Genomic DNA, 16,802 nt, shown 5'->3' with positions numbered 1-16,802 from the left:
CATTCATGGTGTATGCACTATATGGTGCAGAAATCCCCCAGAGAAAGGTTATTGTCAGCATACAGCAGTATTGATTATCTGTAAATGAATAAGTGATTTATTAAGTGTATCTTCCTTCCCCTCCCTGAAGTAAGCTGAGAAAAAAAAATAATCCTCTGTTGGCCTCTGTCTACCATAAAATTTTATCTTTTATTTACTATAAAAGTTCTTGAATTGTTAATGCTGGTATCATTAGGGAGAAAGAGTTGTCATCAAGTCCCCAAAGCCTCTAAAGGCCTTTCTGCCTCCCCCCCCTTTTCTTCCTTCATCCCCCTCAAATCTTTCATTGTGTTTCTTGGTTTGAAATGGCTTAAGGAAGTGAGTCTACAATCTGTATAAATTGGTGTGTATTTCACAGATTTCCTCTTTAAATAGTGTTGATTTTTGAACAATTGTAAAATATTGAACTACTTGTAGGTTAATTGAAAAATCCCAGAAATAATTCTTGGGGGATTTGCATTGAAGTTGAGTGGGCAAGGAATGGGCCATTTGTGGTTCAGGGAAGCTTTCTGAATCCAGGTCATCGAGGCTTGGTAGTTAATGAACTAATGGATTTTTTCACTTGGAGAGATGATACCCCTGAGGAGACACGGTGCCTTCCACGGAAAGTACGGATGTGCAGAACAGCACTGCTCTTTCCCCTGGCAGCTCTTAACTGGGAGTGAGGCACGCAGCATCAATGTTATGCTTTAACATCATTATAATGTTAATATTATACAAGTCATTAATATAAAAGATTTGCCACCCCCACCCCACCCCCAAATTTGCCTCTTATTAAATTAATGCTATTTATTTCTACTTTGTAGTGTTGGGATGATGGTCTTAAACCTGATAGAATTACGATCACATACTGAATCAAATTTTTAAACCATTTTGACTTAGGTTAAAAAAGATAAAAGAAATTTTTCTGTTGGTTTAGAGTTAGGAGTGATGCGAGTAGCGGGCTGGGGCGTAACAATCCTGCTTCTGTGAACAGTGACCCATCATCTGTTAACAGCAGTTTCAACCAACTGCATGTTACCTGGCATGTTGCGGTCCCACACCTGGGTTTTAAAAGCAGAAGAAGAGAGTCAGAGATCTAAATCCCATTGAAATTTGAGAGTTCCGGCTATTTTTTATCTTTCACAGTAAACCTTATTAGGTTATACGTAGGTAAACAACTTCCGCTTCTGCTCTTAAGTCTTCAGTAAATTGGAAGTAATTCTAGTGGAAGAGGAATGAGCCACCTTCCTTCTACTGCAGCATAAGAGCCTGCACATGTCCAGTTATCCCAAGTAAGCTGCTTTGGGGAAATTTGCAGTTGAACTTACTTTGTGGTAGTTTGCTTGTAGTCACATAGTCCTCAGATTTTGAAAAGCATGTCCTTGGCTGTTCTAAGATTTTACTGCAGAGTGGAATGCTAAATGACTTCAGTGAAGTTTTCAGGATCTGGTCCTTGTTTGTAAATGGGGAATGGCATGCCCAGTAGTTCATAAAATTTTGTGCCACTGTTTCCACTGTCTGTCATTTCACCTTTGACAAGAGCCTGTTTGACAGCTACGGACACACAGGTGAGCTCTTGAAGTGCAGAACTACCTGTCTCTCCCTGTGCCTTCTAGACCTTCAGAATCCTGCTGACGGATGAGAGAGATGATTGACTCCCAGAAATTCAGGTCTTTTTTGTTCCGCTTCTGCTGTTCTAATTAGGTTCAAATATTTCCTTTTGACACCAGCTTTCTTTAGGATAGAAACCTTAAAGCTGTTGTATTTCTTCTAGGAACATATTTCCTGCTGTTACACAAGTCTTTCAGAATTTTTTTTCCATAACTTAAATTTGAGGAAGCTTGTCTTAAGACGGCTATTTCTGAAGTGAGTCAAGAGGACTCTGAAATTCTCATTAGTCTTCAAAACATTGATATTAATTTTTATTCTTTTGGGCAGGAGAGAAGAAGAATGGCAGATTTTTGGTGTCAAAGCTTTGTATTTATTCCTCTGTTTCGTTCAGAATGGATTTTTTGATTTATTTTTTTTTTTTTGTAGTTAAGCAATCCTGACCTGATATGCTGCTTCTGTTCCCCACGGGTGTTATTTGTACCTTAAGTAATCAATACAACTACTGGAATAAGCCAAAAACTAATTTCTCATGTCTGAAAAGGCTTTTGTTAACTTGCAGTTGAACATGAAAGATCAGAGTTTTTGAAGTGTAAAACTTCGATCTAGACTTCAGTTCTAACAGTTTCCAAATTAGTAAGAGAAGTTTCAGAAGTATAGATAGTACTTCCTTACTGTTGTTAGGTTGAAGTGTTCTTAAGAAATAAGTAGTTTTATAATCCTCCTCCATTTTCAGGCATTATGGTAATGAGTGCTGTAGAAATGTCACTGAATGTTTTTAAAAAAACTTTGGTTAATAATACAGACAATGGTGTTATTTTGGCTGTATAAGCACTTCCATTCTGTAGCAGTGACAACTATCTTCTGAACTAGAACTTCCTACATTTAGCCTCTTACCAATTCAGTTCTTCTGGAAGCTTGAACAAAACCGCTTAAGTGTTATCTTTTAAATATAACTTTTTTAAAACAAGTTTTATAACCTAATGGCAGAAGCTTGCACCATGGCAGGGGAAGGTTTGCTCATTTATAGGTAATGCCTTTCGGTATGTGAAAAGACATTTCTATTTGTCTGCAGATGCTGAGGGGGGGGAGGTAACTTGGATTTCTGTACTTTTAATTAAATACTATTCTGCTATCCTCTTTAGGCAAAGCATGTTATTCAAGGATAATGTCCCTAGTGTAATTAGTAGCTTCTTTGAAGGTTTATGTTGAAAAGAAGTTAATTTTGGTCTGTTTTATTTGTTTTTTCCCAGTATCCAACCCTGCTGGAGGACAGCATCCTTCAGTCCTGGCTGACTAAAGCATATGTGTATTTCAAGGCGGTTGAGTCTTGTGGAAAATAGAGAGTAAGACAGATGAGTGTAAAAAAGGCAGTTAAGCCTTGTATAAGTGATCTTAAATACAGTGTTTACTGACTTTGATTATCCTATGCTGTTACTTAACTTACTGATGTAGATTTTATACAGAATCTTAAAGACTGGTCTGTGTGAACCCATATATGTGAGTGAAATACGAGTGAATGAAAGTGTGAATGAAAAATGAGGCCGATGAGTTATCATTCATTTTTCTTTGACGCACTCAGACAAGTAATATTCTGCTTTTATCTGTATTAATGAGAGTTCTGGTTTTGTCTGTATTAACGAGAGTGACTGTTTGAAGTTGTATTTCGTAAGTTGAGCATCATAAATCGCAAATTGAACCCAAAGTTGATTTTTAGGCAGTGTAACGTGATTTGTGGACTACCCTTAACAGACCTGCAGGAGAGGAAAAAGACAGAGGAGTCTTTTGCATAGACTTAAACATGTTGTGCAAGAGTCTGCATCTTTAATAGAGAAATTGAAAGAATTGGCAAATCAGAGAATCTCAGTGGTATTAGAGAGTAGTGAATATACATGGACTTTGTTTTAAATGAAATAAGTGCTGTTACATACTGTGCTTCTGCTATTTACTGCTGACTACATATGCTGTCTTTTACAGTTGGGATATGCTGTGAAACTGTTTTATGAAAGACTGACCTTAGTCTTTGTGTGTATGATGCATTCTTATACTTGCTCATTAGTAGTTACGAACACTTAGTATGAGTTAGTGTTGGGAACGTATGTGAAGGCCTGTAAATGGAAAGGTGTCTATGGTCACAGAATCAGAACTGCATATTTTTGTGTTTCAGTTTATATTTAGTTTTCTGCTTCTCCAGATTGTCTCTGTTGTTTTTGCATTTTTTAAAGAAATGAAACAAAACGTTTTACATATCTCTTGCCTTGTGTTTATTCAGTAACTGATGGCTGCTCAGATTTACATAGTTCATAGTAACAGTTTAGATGAAACAGGTGTTTGGGAGGAGTTGTTTTTCTCATTTCTTGCCCTTTCCTCGAGGATGTTGTGTTCCACAGATTTGCAAGACTGAAGCTGAGGAAGGGCATTGGGGAAAAATTAAGAAATTGTATTAAAGTTGAAATCTAGAATAACTGAGGTATGTTGGCGGTTCAGGATTAGTCTCATTTTTCTGAATTGGTTCCTAAAATATGAAAGAGAAATGAGTCTCTGATCTGTCTTTAAATTTGTTCAGTCTCCTAAACATGTCAAAACTGTTGCTGCAGTATGACATTTTCTGTTAAAGACTTGTTTTAAACTTTTCATATAGAGTGTTAAATTGCTATTGTGTGGTGAAGCTCCTGTCAGGTCTTCCTATAATGCAGACAAATGCTACCTTTTGAGAGGAGGAGCAAATCTTTTTTCCTGGGTTTTAGGTTTACTAGAACAGGAATTTCTTGGAGGATATTACAGTTTGCTGTAAAGCTTATCAAAACCAACTAACCAAACCCCTTCCTCTTCAAGCCCCCACCCTAAAGCAGCACCTATTTTGTGATGAGACCAGCAGTCCCCTGAGACAATGCGTTGGAGGTAGATCAAACCTGTCAATCACTATGGAGGAGGTACAACTCCATCTTTTAAGGAACAATAACTTTTTAATCTACTTACCTCCATGCTGGCAGAGTAGCTTTTCATTGCTGTAGAACCCATTTAAGCAAAGTGGAGAAGGAAAGGGTTTTGCCTAAAATCTTGCAACTCTTGGGTGTTTTAATTGGCAAAGAGCATTCCCTTTTTTGATGTAATTTTGCATTCTGCTTGCTTCTGCTGAGTAAAGCCTGACAGAGCTGCGAAGGAGAGGTTGGATATTGCGATTCCTGCATTTCTACTACTCACTAGAGTTGATTCTTCTCTTGACCTTTATGAGATTACTCTCATCACTGGTTATCCAGCTCATCTTCTGAGCTTGTAATGGAGCACAGAAGAATCTGGAGAAGTTTAACATAGAGATTGCCCACCCAAACAAGGGTGAGGCTTGAATGTCAAGGGATGGATGAAGAACAAAACACAGATATTAAAAATGGTGTCAATACTTAATGTTGTAAATGATAACTGGCAGATGCCATAAGCAAACTATAGGTAGGCATAGATTCACCACCACCACACACACCCTCTGAGGGAGTGTAATAGTGTAGTAGGCATTTCCTGACACTCCTGGGAGATACGGATAATACTGTATTGTAATCTCCAGTTGTTGTTATAGGTCACCTAGGAGCAAAAGCCTAGTTATTAGGACCAGTTTTTGTAGCATGTTGCTATGACTTCCCTGTGACTCTTGCAGCAGATGGCCAAAGTGTTTGGCCAAAGTAGCTCCGATACAGGAGAAGAGCAGTAGCTCAGGAGGCCCTGTAATTTCTTCATGCTCCTTCTCTTAGCTTCCGGTCATGCTTACTGGTGACAGTCAATCTAATCAGATAACACTATTGAGGAACTTTGTGTCTGTTTTTTTTTGGTTGTTCAGAGATTAGTTGTTTTTATTTGTGAGCATGTGTGTTACGGAGTTGTTTGCTTCTTCACATACTGATGTGTTTTAGGCAATGAGGTGTAGCCAATGTATCCTCTTCCAGATATTCTCATTGCTACCCAGTGATGAAAACTTGAAAATTCAGAGAAGTTGGAATATTGAGCTCTGCATTTGTCATTAATAGGAGAACATTTTATCTGCTCTGTAGTTGAAGAATATGTAGTTCCATATCTTAATATGCCATTTTTCAGAGATATTCTTGGAGCAAACACTAGACAATATATCTCTGTCATTGTAAATTCTTGTCTTTTAAATTAACAATATTGGAAGGGTTTATAAAAATTCAAGTAGTGATTAGGTTCTGAGGCAGGAAATGTGCTGCTCTTGCCCTTTTCTGGGTAACCTCAGCCACCCTTCATCCAGAATGAAGGATCCAGGCTAAGGATGCTGAGTTATTGTGTAACAGACTATTTAGTACCATCTTGATGAATGCCCTGTCTTGAAATGGAAGTGAAGACTTAGTTTTGACAGCCTCCCTTGCCTCTTGGACTGTGGGTCAGGACCCCTGTGGTGGCAGTTTTAGATGGCAGCAGTCAGCCTCTGCTCATTTTGTGTGCTGAAGGATAGGAAATGGTGGAGTGAGAACAGGCTGCAATTACTGGGTGCAAATGTTTACTCACAGAGCTGCTAACTAATTTTAATTGTCTGTATCCACTCACTTCCTTCAAGGTCAAGAGCGTAAACACTTGCATTCTGTAATTTCGGTCCTCACTCCAGTGCACTAAAGTATTAGACGTCATTAGAGGATGTCATGGAAAGGAATGAGGCAGGTGATGGTTGTGTTTTTTGAAAATTTTGAGAAATATTGCTCTGTGGTAATTGTTCACAATTTGATTTGTTTCACCTGGTAGTGTGTAGAATCATGACAAACACTCTGTAGAAAAATTCAGTAGTAATGTTTGCAACTTTTTAAAAGTAAAAATATCCTGCAAGTATGTTTACAGCCTGTTAAAACTTCTGAGAATTAACAATGGCCTGTTGGGTCTGAGATCTTTGAGAGAACTTTATAGAACTTGTCTAGAAACAACTTCTGCAAGAAGGATGAGAAGCTGAGTCTAGTCACCAGTCTTGTGAGTACTGCTTCATGTGCCTCCTGTTTCTGCTGGTTGGTAAACCTCTGTGGATACTCTTAATGAGATTCTGTAGGACATGTATTACCTCTTCCTCACTTCCTTCTTAACGACCTCTTGTTTAAGAAGACTAGAGTAGCTACTTCCAGTAAAAATAAGCAGTGTAAACGGTCAAGAATTCAGCAGGTTCTTAACAGTTTAGTCCTGTAACTTTCCTTACCATTTACGGCACTTCAAACACGGTTGTGTAAGTAAGAGGAGCAAGTTCTGTAGTGTTAAGGATGAAATGACCAACTGACAAGAATATGGAATGAAGCTGCTTTCAGAGGGAACAGTGTTGTAAAAGCTAAATTTTATAGAATGGAAATTACACCACAAAGCATTTATTTTGATACAGAGTAATCTGGATTTCCAGCAGTAGATCTGTTTGATGTTCTGCATGAATCTGGGAGTTTTAGTGTTGTTCTTTGACTGTATTTGGTGTGACGTAGGGAACAAATGCCTGGTTCCAGTGGTGACCACAAGTATTTTGTTGCTCACCTTTTGTTATCCTGTGATCCATTTCATTTGGAAGACTGGTAGTGGCGGTTTTAACAGGTCACACTTACTCAAGAGCCCTGGTTTTGTGGCTTCCTTGGTGTATAGCTGTAAGGTGTGTCACCAAATCACAGAATGGTTGAGGTTGGAAGACACCTCTGGAGGTCATCTTGTCCAACTCCCCTGCTTAAACAGGGTCACCTAGAGCCAGTTGCTCAGGGCCATATCCAGATGGCTTTTGAATATCTCCATGGACGGAGACTCCACAACCTCTTTGGGCAACCCATGCCACTGCTTGGTTTAAAGAAAAAAGTTTTCCTGATGTTCAGAGGGAACGTCCTGTGTTTCAATTTGTGCCCATCGCCACTGGTCCTGTCACTGGGTACCACTGAAAAGAGCCTGGCTCCCTCTTCTGTACACCCTCCCTTTAGGTATTTATATACATTGATTTGATCCCTCTGAGGCTTCTCTAAGCAAACCAGACCTGACTCTCAGCCTTTCCTCATATGAGAGGTGCTCCTGTCAGTTAACTTAGTGGCCCTTCAGTAGACTCTCTCCAGTATGTCCACGTCTCTCTTGTACTGGGGAGCCCAGAGCTGGACACAGTGCTCCGCATGTGTCTCACCAGTGCTGAGTAGAGCCCTCAACATGCTGGCAACACTCCTACAAATGCAGCCCAGGATACCATTAACCCTCTTTGCCTCAAGGGCCCATTGGCTTGTGGTCAGTTTGCTGTCCACCAAGAACTGGCCTGGGTTCTTTCTGCCCAGCTGCTTTTCAGCCATTGGCTCCAGCATGTGTCAGTGCATGGGGTTGTTCCTCCCCAGGGACAGGATGTTGCACTTCCCTTTGAACTACGTGACTAGAAGGGAGATGATAATACTTTGTACAAAGTTACATGTTAATACCAAAACTACTGGAGTTTAGCTGTTTGCCCCTTTTACTTTAAGGAATGCTGATAAAGCTATTCAAAAGAGGTGATGTCTCCAGTGTTAGTCTAGAAGGGAGACCCGGAGAAGTATATTCAGGACTGTTACTAGCTTTTCTTGCTGGTGTTGTGCTTTTCAGGTGATAATGGCAATAGATTGCTGACAGTGATTGTTTATTCAGTCTTGGAGATTTTAATAGGATGAACAAACATTGTTAAAGAAAGAGCTTTGATGCATCTGATCCTGCGCGGTGACAGTACTGTGGAATAAAGGACCTTTGGAGTCCTTTGCAGACCTTTGTTTGTTTGTTTGTTTGTTTTGATAAAATGATTGCACTTTCATGTACACTGATATTTTAGTCTAATTTCCTCAAGATGTACTTTTGCTGCACTTTGAGTTCAGACATTTGTGTTCAAGTTACATCTTTGAATCATTAGCATTTGGGCAGCAGTTTGTGGAAGTTTTCCAGCTAGAGGCTTCTTATAAACAGCTATCTCTCCTGCCAATAACCGACTTGATCTCTCTCCCATTCCCCAAGAAAGGTAATGTTCAGATAAACTGGAGTACATTAACGCATTTCCTCTCCTTGGACACTGGCTTCTTACTATCTTGGTGAATCAGGGTGTAAACACTACTGATATTAGTGGGATTTTGCTTTTGAAAGCTTTTCTGAAGCTGGGAGGGTTTTTTTCAAAGACCTTGAAAAAAAGGTAGAAGCAGTCATTTCTCCTTAAATCTGCAAGGCAACTGTACTACAACTGTGGAGTTCACTTTTAAAATATAACCATTAGGAGAAATCTGGGAATGAACATGGAGAAACATTTGTGCTCTGATCCTATGTTCATATTTGTGGAATTGGCTTTGTTGATAGGGGTCTAAGAGAGTTGCGTACATCTTCACTGTTGGGTCAGACTGGGGGATGAGTATCACAGTTCTCTAATAGCGTACAGAATTCTGAAGGATGCCAAAATGTTGCAGTAGCATCACAAACTTACTTATTGCTTAGTTGTTTGGTCTTTTTAAAAAATATGTGTACAAGGCTAATTTACAGAGGGGGGATGAAAAGAGATGAACCTGTGAGTTAAATAATGCAAGGGTAGATTTAGTCATTGCAATTCGTGCGTAACTTTGAGGCTAATGATACAGGAAGACCTATTCTGTTCAAAAGCTAAACAACTTTTCAGCAGTGGAGAGGAAATAATGATTTTTTGCTAAAGCTTTACTGCAGTGACTTACTGTCTGATATACTGGAGTTGTTTAAAGTATTAGAAGTGTTTGCTTTGTTAGAAAACAGTGCTGCAAACAAGCTAGCTATGCTAGATCTTTTTTGGAAGACAGTGCTCTTCTAACCTGAAATCCTAGAACTTTAGCAGACCTGTTCCCACAGGTTTAATAACCTCGCAGATATTAATCTAAAGTCAGTCAGTAGCAGAATAGGAAGCTGCACTGAGAAGCAGTCCTTCATGCTTAATCCTAAAAGGTAATAAGTTTATAATACTATTTCAAATATTTCTGTATATTTATCCCATGGAGATGTATACTCCTTAAAATTACCTTTTATGGATCTCTCTTGTGCTTCCAGAGCAACTTGTGGTGTGTCAAGTGGCAGAAAGCTCTGTGTTCATGTCTGTATTCAGTGAGTTTGGAGCAAATAATGTTGCAATCACTCCATCTTTTATAGCATTTGGATTAAAAGTAGAAGAATTAAACAGTTCACTTTTAGCTTTTTCTTGAACAGATCTAAATAATTATATGTACTGCTTGTCTGTAACATAAAGAAGTGTTTACCAGCTGACCATCCCAGAAACAGCAGTGCTGTAATACCTCTTCAGTCTAGTGACTGGTGATTTGCCTATTCTATAGAGTTTTGTTTTGTTGGTTTTTTTTTTTAAATACAATGAGCAATTAAATTGAGGTTGAGATAAAAAGTTTGTCATGTTGACTGTGAGATTTTTGATTAGCAAGGGGAGAAAATGGCATTGGGAAGTGTTGGTTTGAGTGTATGCTTTGTTTGAAAACAAAACCTCATTTTTTTAAAAGGGAAACTGAAAAGCTTTTACTTGGATTGCTGTCTGCAATTCTAAATGGTTGCCTTCATTATCAGTACTTGTAAAACTGCTTGTTCAGGAAGGCTTTAGAAAATAATTTCCCTGAAGAGGCACCAATGTAGCAAATGCAAATTAAAAAGAAAATAACTGACCTTTCAATATGGTACACAGCAGAATAAGCAAAAAGCAGGGGGACACAACGTTCCACGGTTTTAGGAGATAAGGAGCTAAGAATTTTTGGATGTGTTTGAGTTTTTTTTGGTTTTGGATAGATAATGACGTATCTCTTAAGTTTTGGGTACATAAAGATTAGTAGACTAGTGGGTCTGGTATCAGGAGAGTGGAAAAAGGAGCGATAGGATTATTTTTATCATGAAAATCTTTGTATTTAACCAAAACTCCAAAAGACGAGGAGGATGGAGGAGTATGTGTCTTGTTTTGATTTTGTTAGCAGCCCATTCCCTCCCAAGGCAGCGAATAGCTCATCCTTATTATGAGCTGTACTTTAATTTGTAATGCCTAGAAGACTTGATATTTTGAAATTGCATGTAAAAATGTACTTTCAATAAAAAAAAGTTCTGCTAATAATTGTGTTTGAATACAAATGAAGGCAAATCTAGTCTTCCATTCCTTTCCTCTATTCACTTAGTGGTTTTTGGGTGGAAGGGGAGGGAGAAGAGAGGTAAACCAGGGCTGGTTGTGATTTTCCTCTATAATGTCATACCATTATTCTTTACTCTTGTAGTACTTTCAGCTCTTATTTTCAAGGCTGCTTTGATATTATTGGTAGACTCAAAGATATTTTCTTTCTCCACAGGAATTCTGGGAATAGTGGCTTTTATGTTCTCTTCAGCCTTTTTCTTTAGATGTAAAATGCTAGATCAGTTCCTTTTTGTATAAACTAAACCAAACTTAACTTTAAACATTGTGTTTTAAATTTGGTTCAATTAAAAAATTGTGTTTATTTCAATTGGGTGACAGAACTTGGCTAAATCACAAACTTTAAGCAATACTTACATCTGATATTTTGTTGCTACACTTATTTGTCATCCCAGATGCTGCTCTATCTACAAAACATCATATTTTGAAGGACCTTAGTGTTGGTAAAGAACAATTGCAAACTGATTCACACTAGGCACTAGATAGTAGAGGACAAAAGTTGGTGTGCTGTTATATTGATACTATTACAAGAGTTTCTTTCTCTGAACTTATTGCTCTAGTTTAATTTGGTTTATTTACTGAAGTGTATACTGTCTGAGTAACAGATCAAGCGGATGCATTTTCTGCTTAGTGCTTGATGCATATCCTCAGCAAGTTATTTAACCATATTTGTGCAATGGAAATATGTTCGATACCGATTTTAATTTTGGACATTTGTTGGATTTTTCAAAAACACCTGTAAGTATTTAAATTGTAGGCATAATATTGTAGGCATGTATTTCTTTGGCCATTAGTACATTGCTGTAAATAGAGAATACCTAGTTAGCTCAAGCAGATGACTAAGTAAGTTTGCCAGCTGTGTCAGACATTATTATCTTATTGTACAAGCTGATCCGGTGTCTGGTTAAGCGCATCAGTGTTGCAGTACGATTTATGAAGTGCCGAGTAGCATGTTATTATGGGAGGAAAGTTAACTGACTATCATCGTTAACACTGTGGAGGAGCAGAGTCATAGAATAGTTTGGGTTGGAAGGGACCTTTAAAGCCCATCTAGTCCAACCCTCCTGCAATGAGCAGGGACATCTGCAACTAGATCAGGTTGCTCAGAGCCCCATCCTTTAACTTTCCAGGGATGGGGCATCTACCACCTCTCTGGGGCAACCTAGGCCCTGCTAAAATGTTTGTCCCGATCTTTCCAGTAGGCCACCTTTAAGTACTGAAACGCCACGATGAGGTCTCCCCAGACCCTTCTCGGCTACAGGCTTGAATTAACACCAACTCTCTCAGCCTGTCCCCATGGGAGAGGAGTAGGGAAGAGACTCATGTCCATCCATGATTACCTGCCTTCCCACCTGCACAAGGCTCTGGAGTTGGTTTCTGTAGATTTGCAGTTCTGAAGGAGAAAAGAATTAAACTTTTACAAATTATAATTTTCATAACTATTTCTTGAAATCCCTATTAGTTTCATAAATCCTGTTTTTCTTTTGATAAAGTTTGAGAAACCTTGTGATAATGGAATCAACAAAGTAAGGCAGAAACAATTACTGTTTCTGGAGTTACAACTAAATATAACTTTTTATTGTGAACTTTCCTGATTCTAAACAGTAATGTGTGGTTTTATTTTTACAGATGACTATGGATGAGAAATATGTGAATAGCATTTGGGATCTTCTAAAAAATGCAATCCAAGAGATCCAGCGTAAGAACAATAGTGGTCTCAGTTTTGAGGAGCTGTATAGGAATGCATATACAATGGTGTTGCATAAACATGGTGAAAAACTCTACACTGGACTAAGAGAAGTGGTCACTGAGCATCTAATAAATAAGGTATGTAATTTTATGAATTAAAATTGAAGTGTCTTAGATGAGAGAATTCTGAGTAGTTATTTAAATGACAAAAAAAAAAAATCTAACTTCTACTATGTTGCCTTGTGTTGAAATTATATTGCTATCTTCAAAAATGGTAACTTAGAACTAACATCAAGCTTAAATGACTTCATATTCCAGATACTGTTTGTTGTAAGTTACTGATGGAGGGTGGACCATAGGAAGTATTTGAAAGTGTATAACAGGAAGCAACTTTAGCTGAAGCATAACTGTTGAAAGCTGGGAATTTATTTTAAAGAAAGGTTTGTGGCCTTTTGGTGACATTTTGTGACTTTCTCCAAACAAATTTTCGTTTGTTTTCCAGTTGTTTTTTTCACCTGTGGAACAAAATAAATACCAGTGTAAGAACCTGTTTGTTATGGGCTAATGAACTAATTCACAAATTAATGAGAGAGTTGTGCTAGGATTATGCTATTTAAGGAGGCGGTAGGCAATGTACAGAAACATCAGCTCAGTGACAACAAAAGTCCTGAGTAGTCTGCATTCTATCATTTCAGCCTTTTCAAAACCATGTAATTCAGTCAAAATGACATGCAGAAACTTCTTGTTTCTGAAGAGTTATCATCTAAGAAAAGGGCTTTTCACATCTTTTGTTGAACCATGGAACCACCTCTTCAGTCTTTGTGAGGAAAGTTTAGGGTTGATTAGTAAGTATGTCATTAAAAAGAAAGTTTAAACTCACTTTTTATGAATCCAGATAATATTTAGTGGTAATAGGATCCTAAGTTTAGGGAAGATGCCCACCTTACTTCTTGCAGTAATACCCATAGCTGCTTGTCTTTGAGGAGAGATGCATGTCCACTTTGGTCCCATATACTGCCTGTGGGTCCAGATGGAGTATCAGATTTCTGTTCTGTTATTACTGCATTTGAAAAGGAAAAGTCATACACCATACGCATTCATGTGTCTTGAATGATTACTTCTGGCTGAATTACAGAGAGTGGATGGGAGGTTTATGTCTAAATAATGCATAATGCTTGGGAGCTTTTTGTGCGTTCTAACTGGAGTTACTGCTGTGGTAGAGGAGAGTGTTATTTCTTTTCTAAAATCTTCGTTTTCAAAGGTACGGCCCCTACAAGTATAGTCTAAAACTGCTTTGAATATGGGGCTTTTTTACTGTTTGCATGAGAGGAGACATCCTGTATGAAGTGCCTAACTAATTTATGGCTCTATTTTGTAATTGTAGCACATCTGTGACTCTCAAACACTCCTGTTTTCGTAATCTGTGCATTCATAATCTGTACTGTTCACATGGCAAATGGCTGAGGCTTTTTGTGCCTTGTTCTTGTATATGCCTATGTTTACAGTCTATACTTAATAATAGTCATGACACTAAACTCTTATTCTTCTTAGGCTTTAGTTTATCCTGGTTTAATTTGAGGAAAGCTTCTTATCTTTGTTCCTGTCTATTCTGCATATTAAATTTATCCATATGCAAAATTAATTATTCTGAAGTGCTGACTGTGGCAAACTGTCAAAAGAGCAGAAGATCCTGTGAGTTTGTACTGTCACTGTACCGGCTAAGAGGGCACTTAATGCTTTTGTATCTGATGCTTAAAAAAACCTAAAAATCTTCTCCAGTGATATAGTATTCTGATCTTTAACATGATTAATCAAATCATATCTATGGGTAACATAGAAATAGATGATGAGAAGTTTTTTTTAAACAAAAAGGCTAACGACTTAGTTTTAATAGTTAAATGCTGTAAAGTTAAAAAGGCTAAATTATTCAGATGTCTGGTGATGCCCTCCTACAAATGAAGTAATCCCAGAAAAAGAGTAAAAAAAAAAAAAAGTGGCTTCTGTCAAAAAGTTCTGAACAATAAAGAAAACTTCTGTAGGCTCAAAGCTATTCCTTGTCCTTTTTGGTGGTTTGCTTAGGGGTGTTATGTTGAGGCAGTTACAGATGGAAGTATGGAAAAAGTAGTGCATTGTTTATTAAGAACAGGATCAGTTCAATAATGGAATCCTATGATTGTGCCATTAGTACTTGTTGTTAGATAGATAAAAGAAGTTTTTGTTTAACCTCACACTTTATCTAACAGAAACTTTGGAGGAATCTTGTATTTTCAGAGTCTCTTTCTAAGAGCAGTTCTCTGTTAAATGTTAAAGTAGCTAATTAACAATAAATGCTCTCATCACAAGTCTTTGTAAACTTCTATTCAGAGAATCAGTGGTGGTTGTTATAGTTTCAAAGAGGGGGATTTTACCAACTGAAACGTTGTTCATGTAATCTGTTAACTTCTATCAAAATGAAAATGTGCAGAAATGAATATATTTTAGGAAAGGACTACACTCAGTTCAGGGAGTGCTGCTGAGGAGCCAAACCCGAATTTCAAATTGCTAGAATCCTTGAAACAGAATTGTCATTTGCTGTCACGTCTGCTGGTTATCTTTCTACAAAAACGTTACATTCTTGTAGTATTTCAGTCATGCTAGTTAATTCAGAAGAGATGAAGAGACTAGGTAGGGGCAATGTGTTTGTTTAGATGTTTTTATTTTTGGTGTGGCACAGTTAAGAGCTATATTTATGCTTATTTAATTGCTCGATGAAAGTTGTGCTTACTCGGCGTTTTTATTAGAAAGAAATCAAACACTTTAAGGAAGAAAATTATTTAACTTCTCAACATAAGAAAACATACTGTGTACTGTCTTTACAGCCTGTTTAATCATAAATAAAATGATCGGTGCAATCATGATCATACAAGATACAAGCACATAAGCAAGTTACTGTAAAATCTGCTTGGTTTTGAACTTGCAGAGTTGAATGGCTTGTAGTTACAGTCACCAGGTTCTGGCAGCTTGATGAAGGCAGTAGTAAGCTGGGTAGCTTACTCTGCGTCACTGACAGGAGTCAGCTGGCTTCACCTACCTTGTTTTTACGACAGGGTTAGGACATGCTAAAACTTGTCTTTGCCTGTGTGTTGACATCATTATTAAAGTGTAGTACATGTAGAACTGAATTTAAAAATACCATTGAATAAAAAGTACCAAAACCTTTCATTTTAATTCAAGCATTTAATTCTTGTTTATCTGGTACTTCATTGATTTCTCCCTTTCTTATCCTTCAGCGAACTTGTAGCTTGATGTTGATGCTCTCCCTTCACACTTTTTGAGTCTGGTCTGTTACTTCTTCATACAAATGTTGTAAAACTGTTTTTAAAAAACAAACAGAAGAAGCGTAGTTTACCGTTCTCTAAACCATTTGATGATAAGCAACATCACTTGTGTTAGAATAAAAAAATGTTGAAGTTAAAAAGTTTGCAGGATAATATTTTTAAAGTTCCCATCACTTTAATGAACACTTCGTAGTCTAGTGAAATCTAAACCCATGCCATGCAAGATGTCATATACATTGCATAAATCGTGTGTGTGACAAAGGAATTGATTGATTTGTTGGCCAAGCCCAATACAGTTTTGTTGGTTTTTCTGTGCAGTGTATGTCAGAGATTCAGAGATTTAAAGGACTGGCCTAAACCGAAATGGGCTGAAACATGCTGCTTTGGGGAGATAGTGGAGCATTACTGAAGAGATGCTTGGGATGGTCTCATGTCATATAAGATTTCTTGATCTTGTCCAACATTTCTGTTCCTGTCTGTTGCTGGCATGCCAGAATGCCGTATGACACGTTGGTCTTTGCTGATACAACTGGTGGAGATGGGTAGTGACAGTGCACGCTATTTCAGAATAATAATAAAGGCAGGCATGCAAGAAAGCCTTCGGTAAGGGGGAGCACAGAGCCAGTCCTTGTGGCGGTGGTGGTTAAGAGCAGAAGGAATTGAACAAGGTGCTGGTGCAGGAGGAGTGGGGTGACAGAAGCATGTCTGCTCTGGGGCTTACAAAGGTATGTCTAGGATCCTTGGCAAGCTTTAAAATTTGCTATCGTGATGTTGCAGAGAGAAAGGGAGAGAGAAGATAGGAATTTCCTACAGGGAGTTTGAAATTATTTCCTTAACACCTATGAAATAGGGAGGAGTGACATGAGGAGTCATGTAGGAGCCAAATTAATTAGTGACCATTAGGGTGTACTGTAAGCCTGGCTGACAATGTATGAAGTGTTATCTGCTTTTATCTTTCCTTAATGATGTTTTAAGATGATCTTGTTCAAGTCTGCAATTATACGTAGGGGAGAAGGGTGTGAGGGAGTTGC

The 16,802-nt window shown here is 38.0% G+C and overlaps 1 protein-coding gene across 1 annotated transcript in view; it reads left to right on the top strand.

Moving 5' to 3' along the window:
• The window catches only part of CUL3 (cullin 3), a 59,018-nt gene that overhangs the window by 7,729 nt on the left and 34,487 nt on the right, over window positions 1-16,802 (top strand). The window contains exon 2 of the mRNA XM_054204744.1: window positions 12,395-12,592. Within this exon, the coding sequence (XP_054060719.1) occupies window positions 12,395-12,592 (198 nt within the window). The remainder of the gene's footprint in view (window positions 1-12,394; window positions 12,593-16,802) is intronic.

The sequence above is a fragment of the Rissa tridactyla genome, chromosome 6, assembly GCF_028500815.1.
Source record: "Rissa tridactyla isolate bRisTri1 chromosome 6, bRisTri1.patW.cur.20221130, whole genome shotgun sequence".
Classification (NCBI taxonomy): Eukaryota; Metazoa; Chordata; class Aves; order Charadriiformes; family Laridae; genus Rissa; species Rissa tridactyla.
Note: the sequence above shows the minus strand (reverse complement) of the source record. Positions and strands in the feature narration are given on the sequence as shown.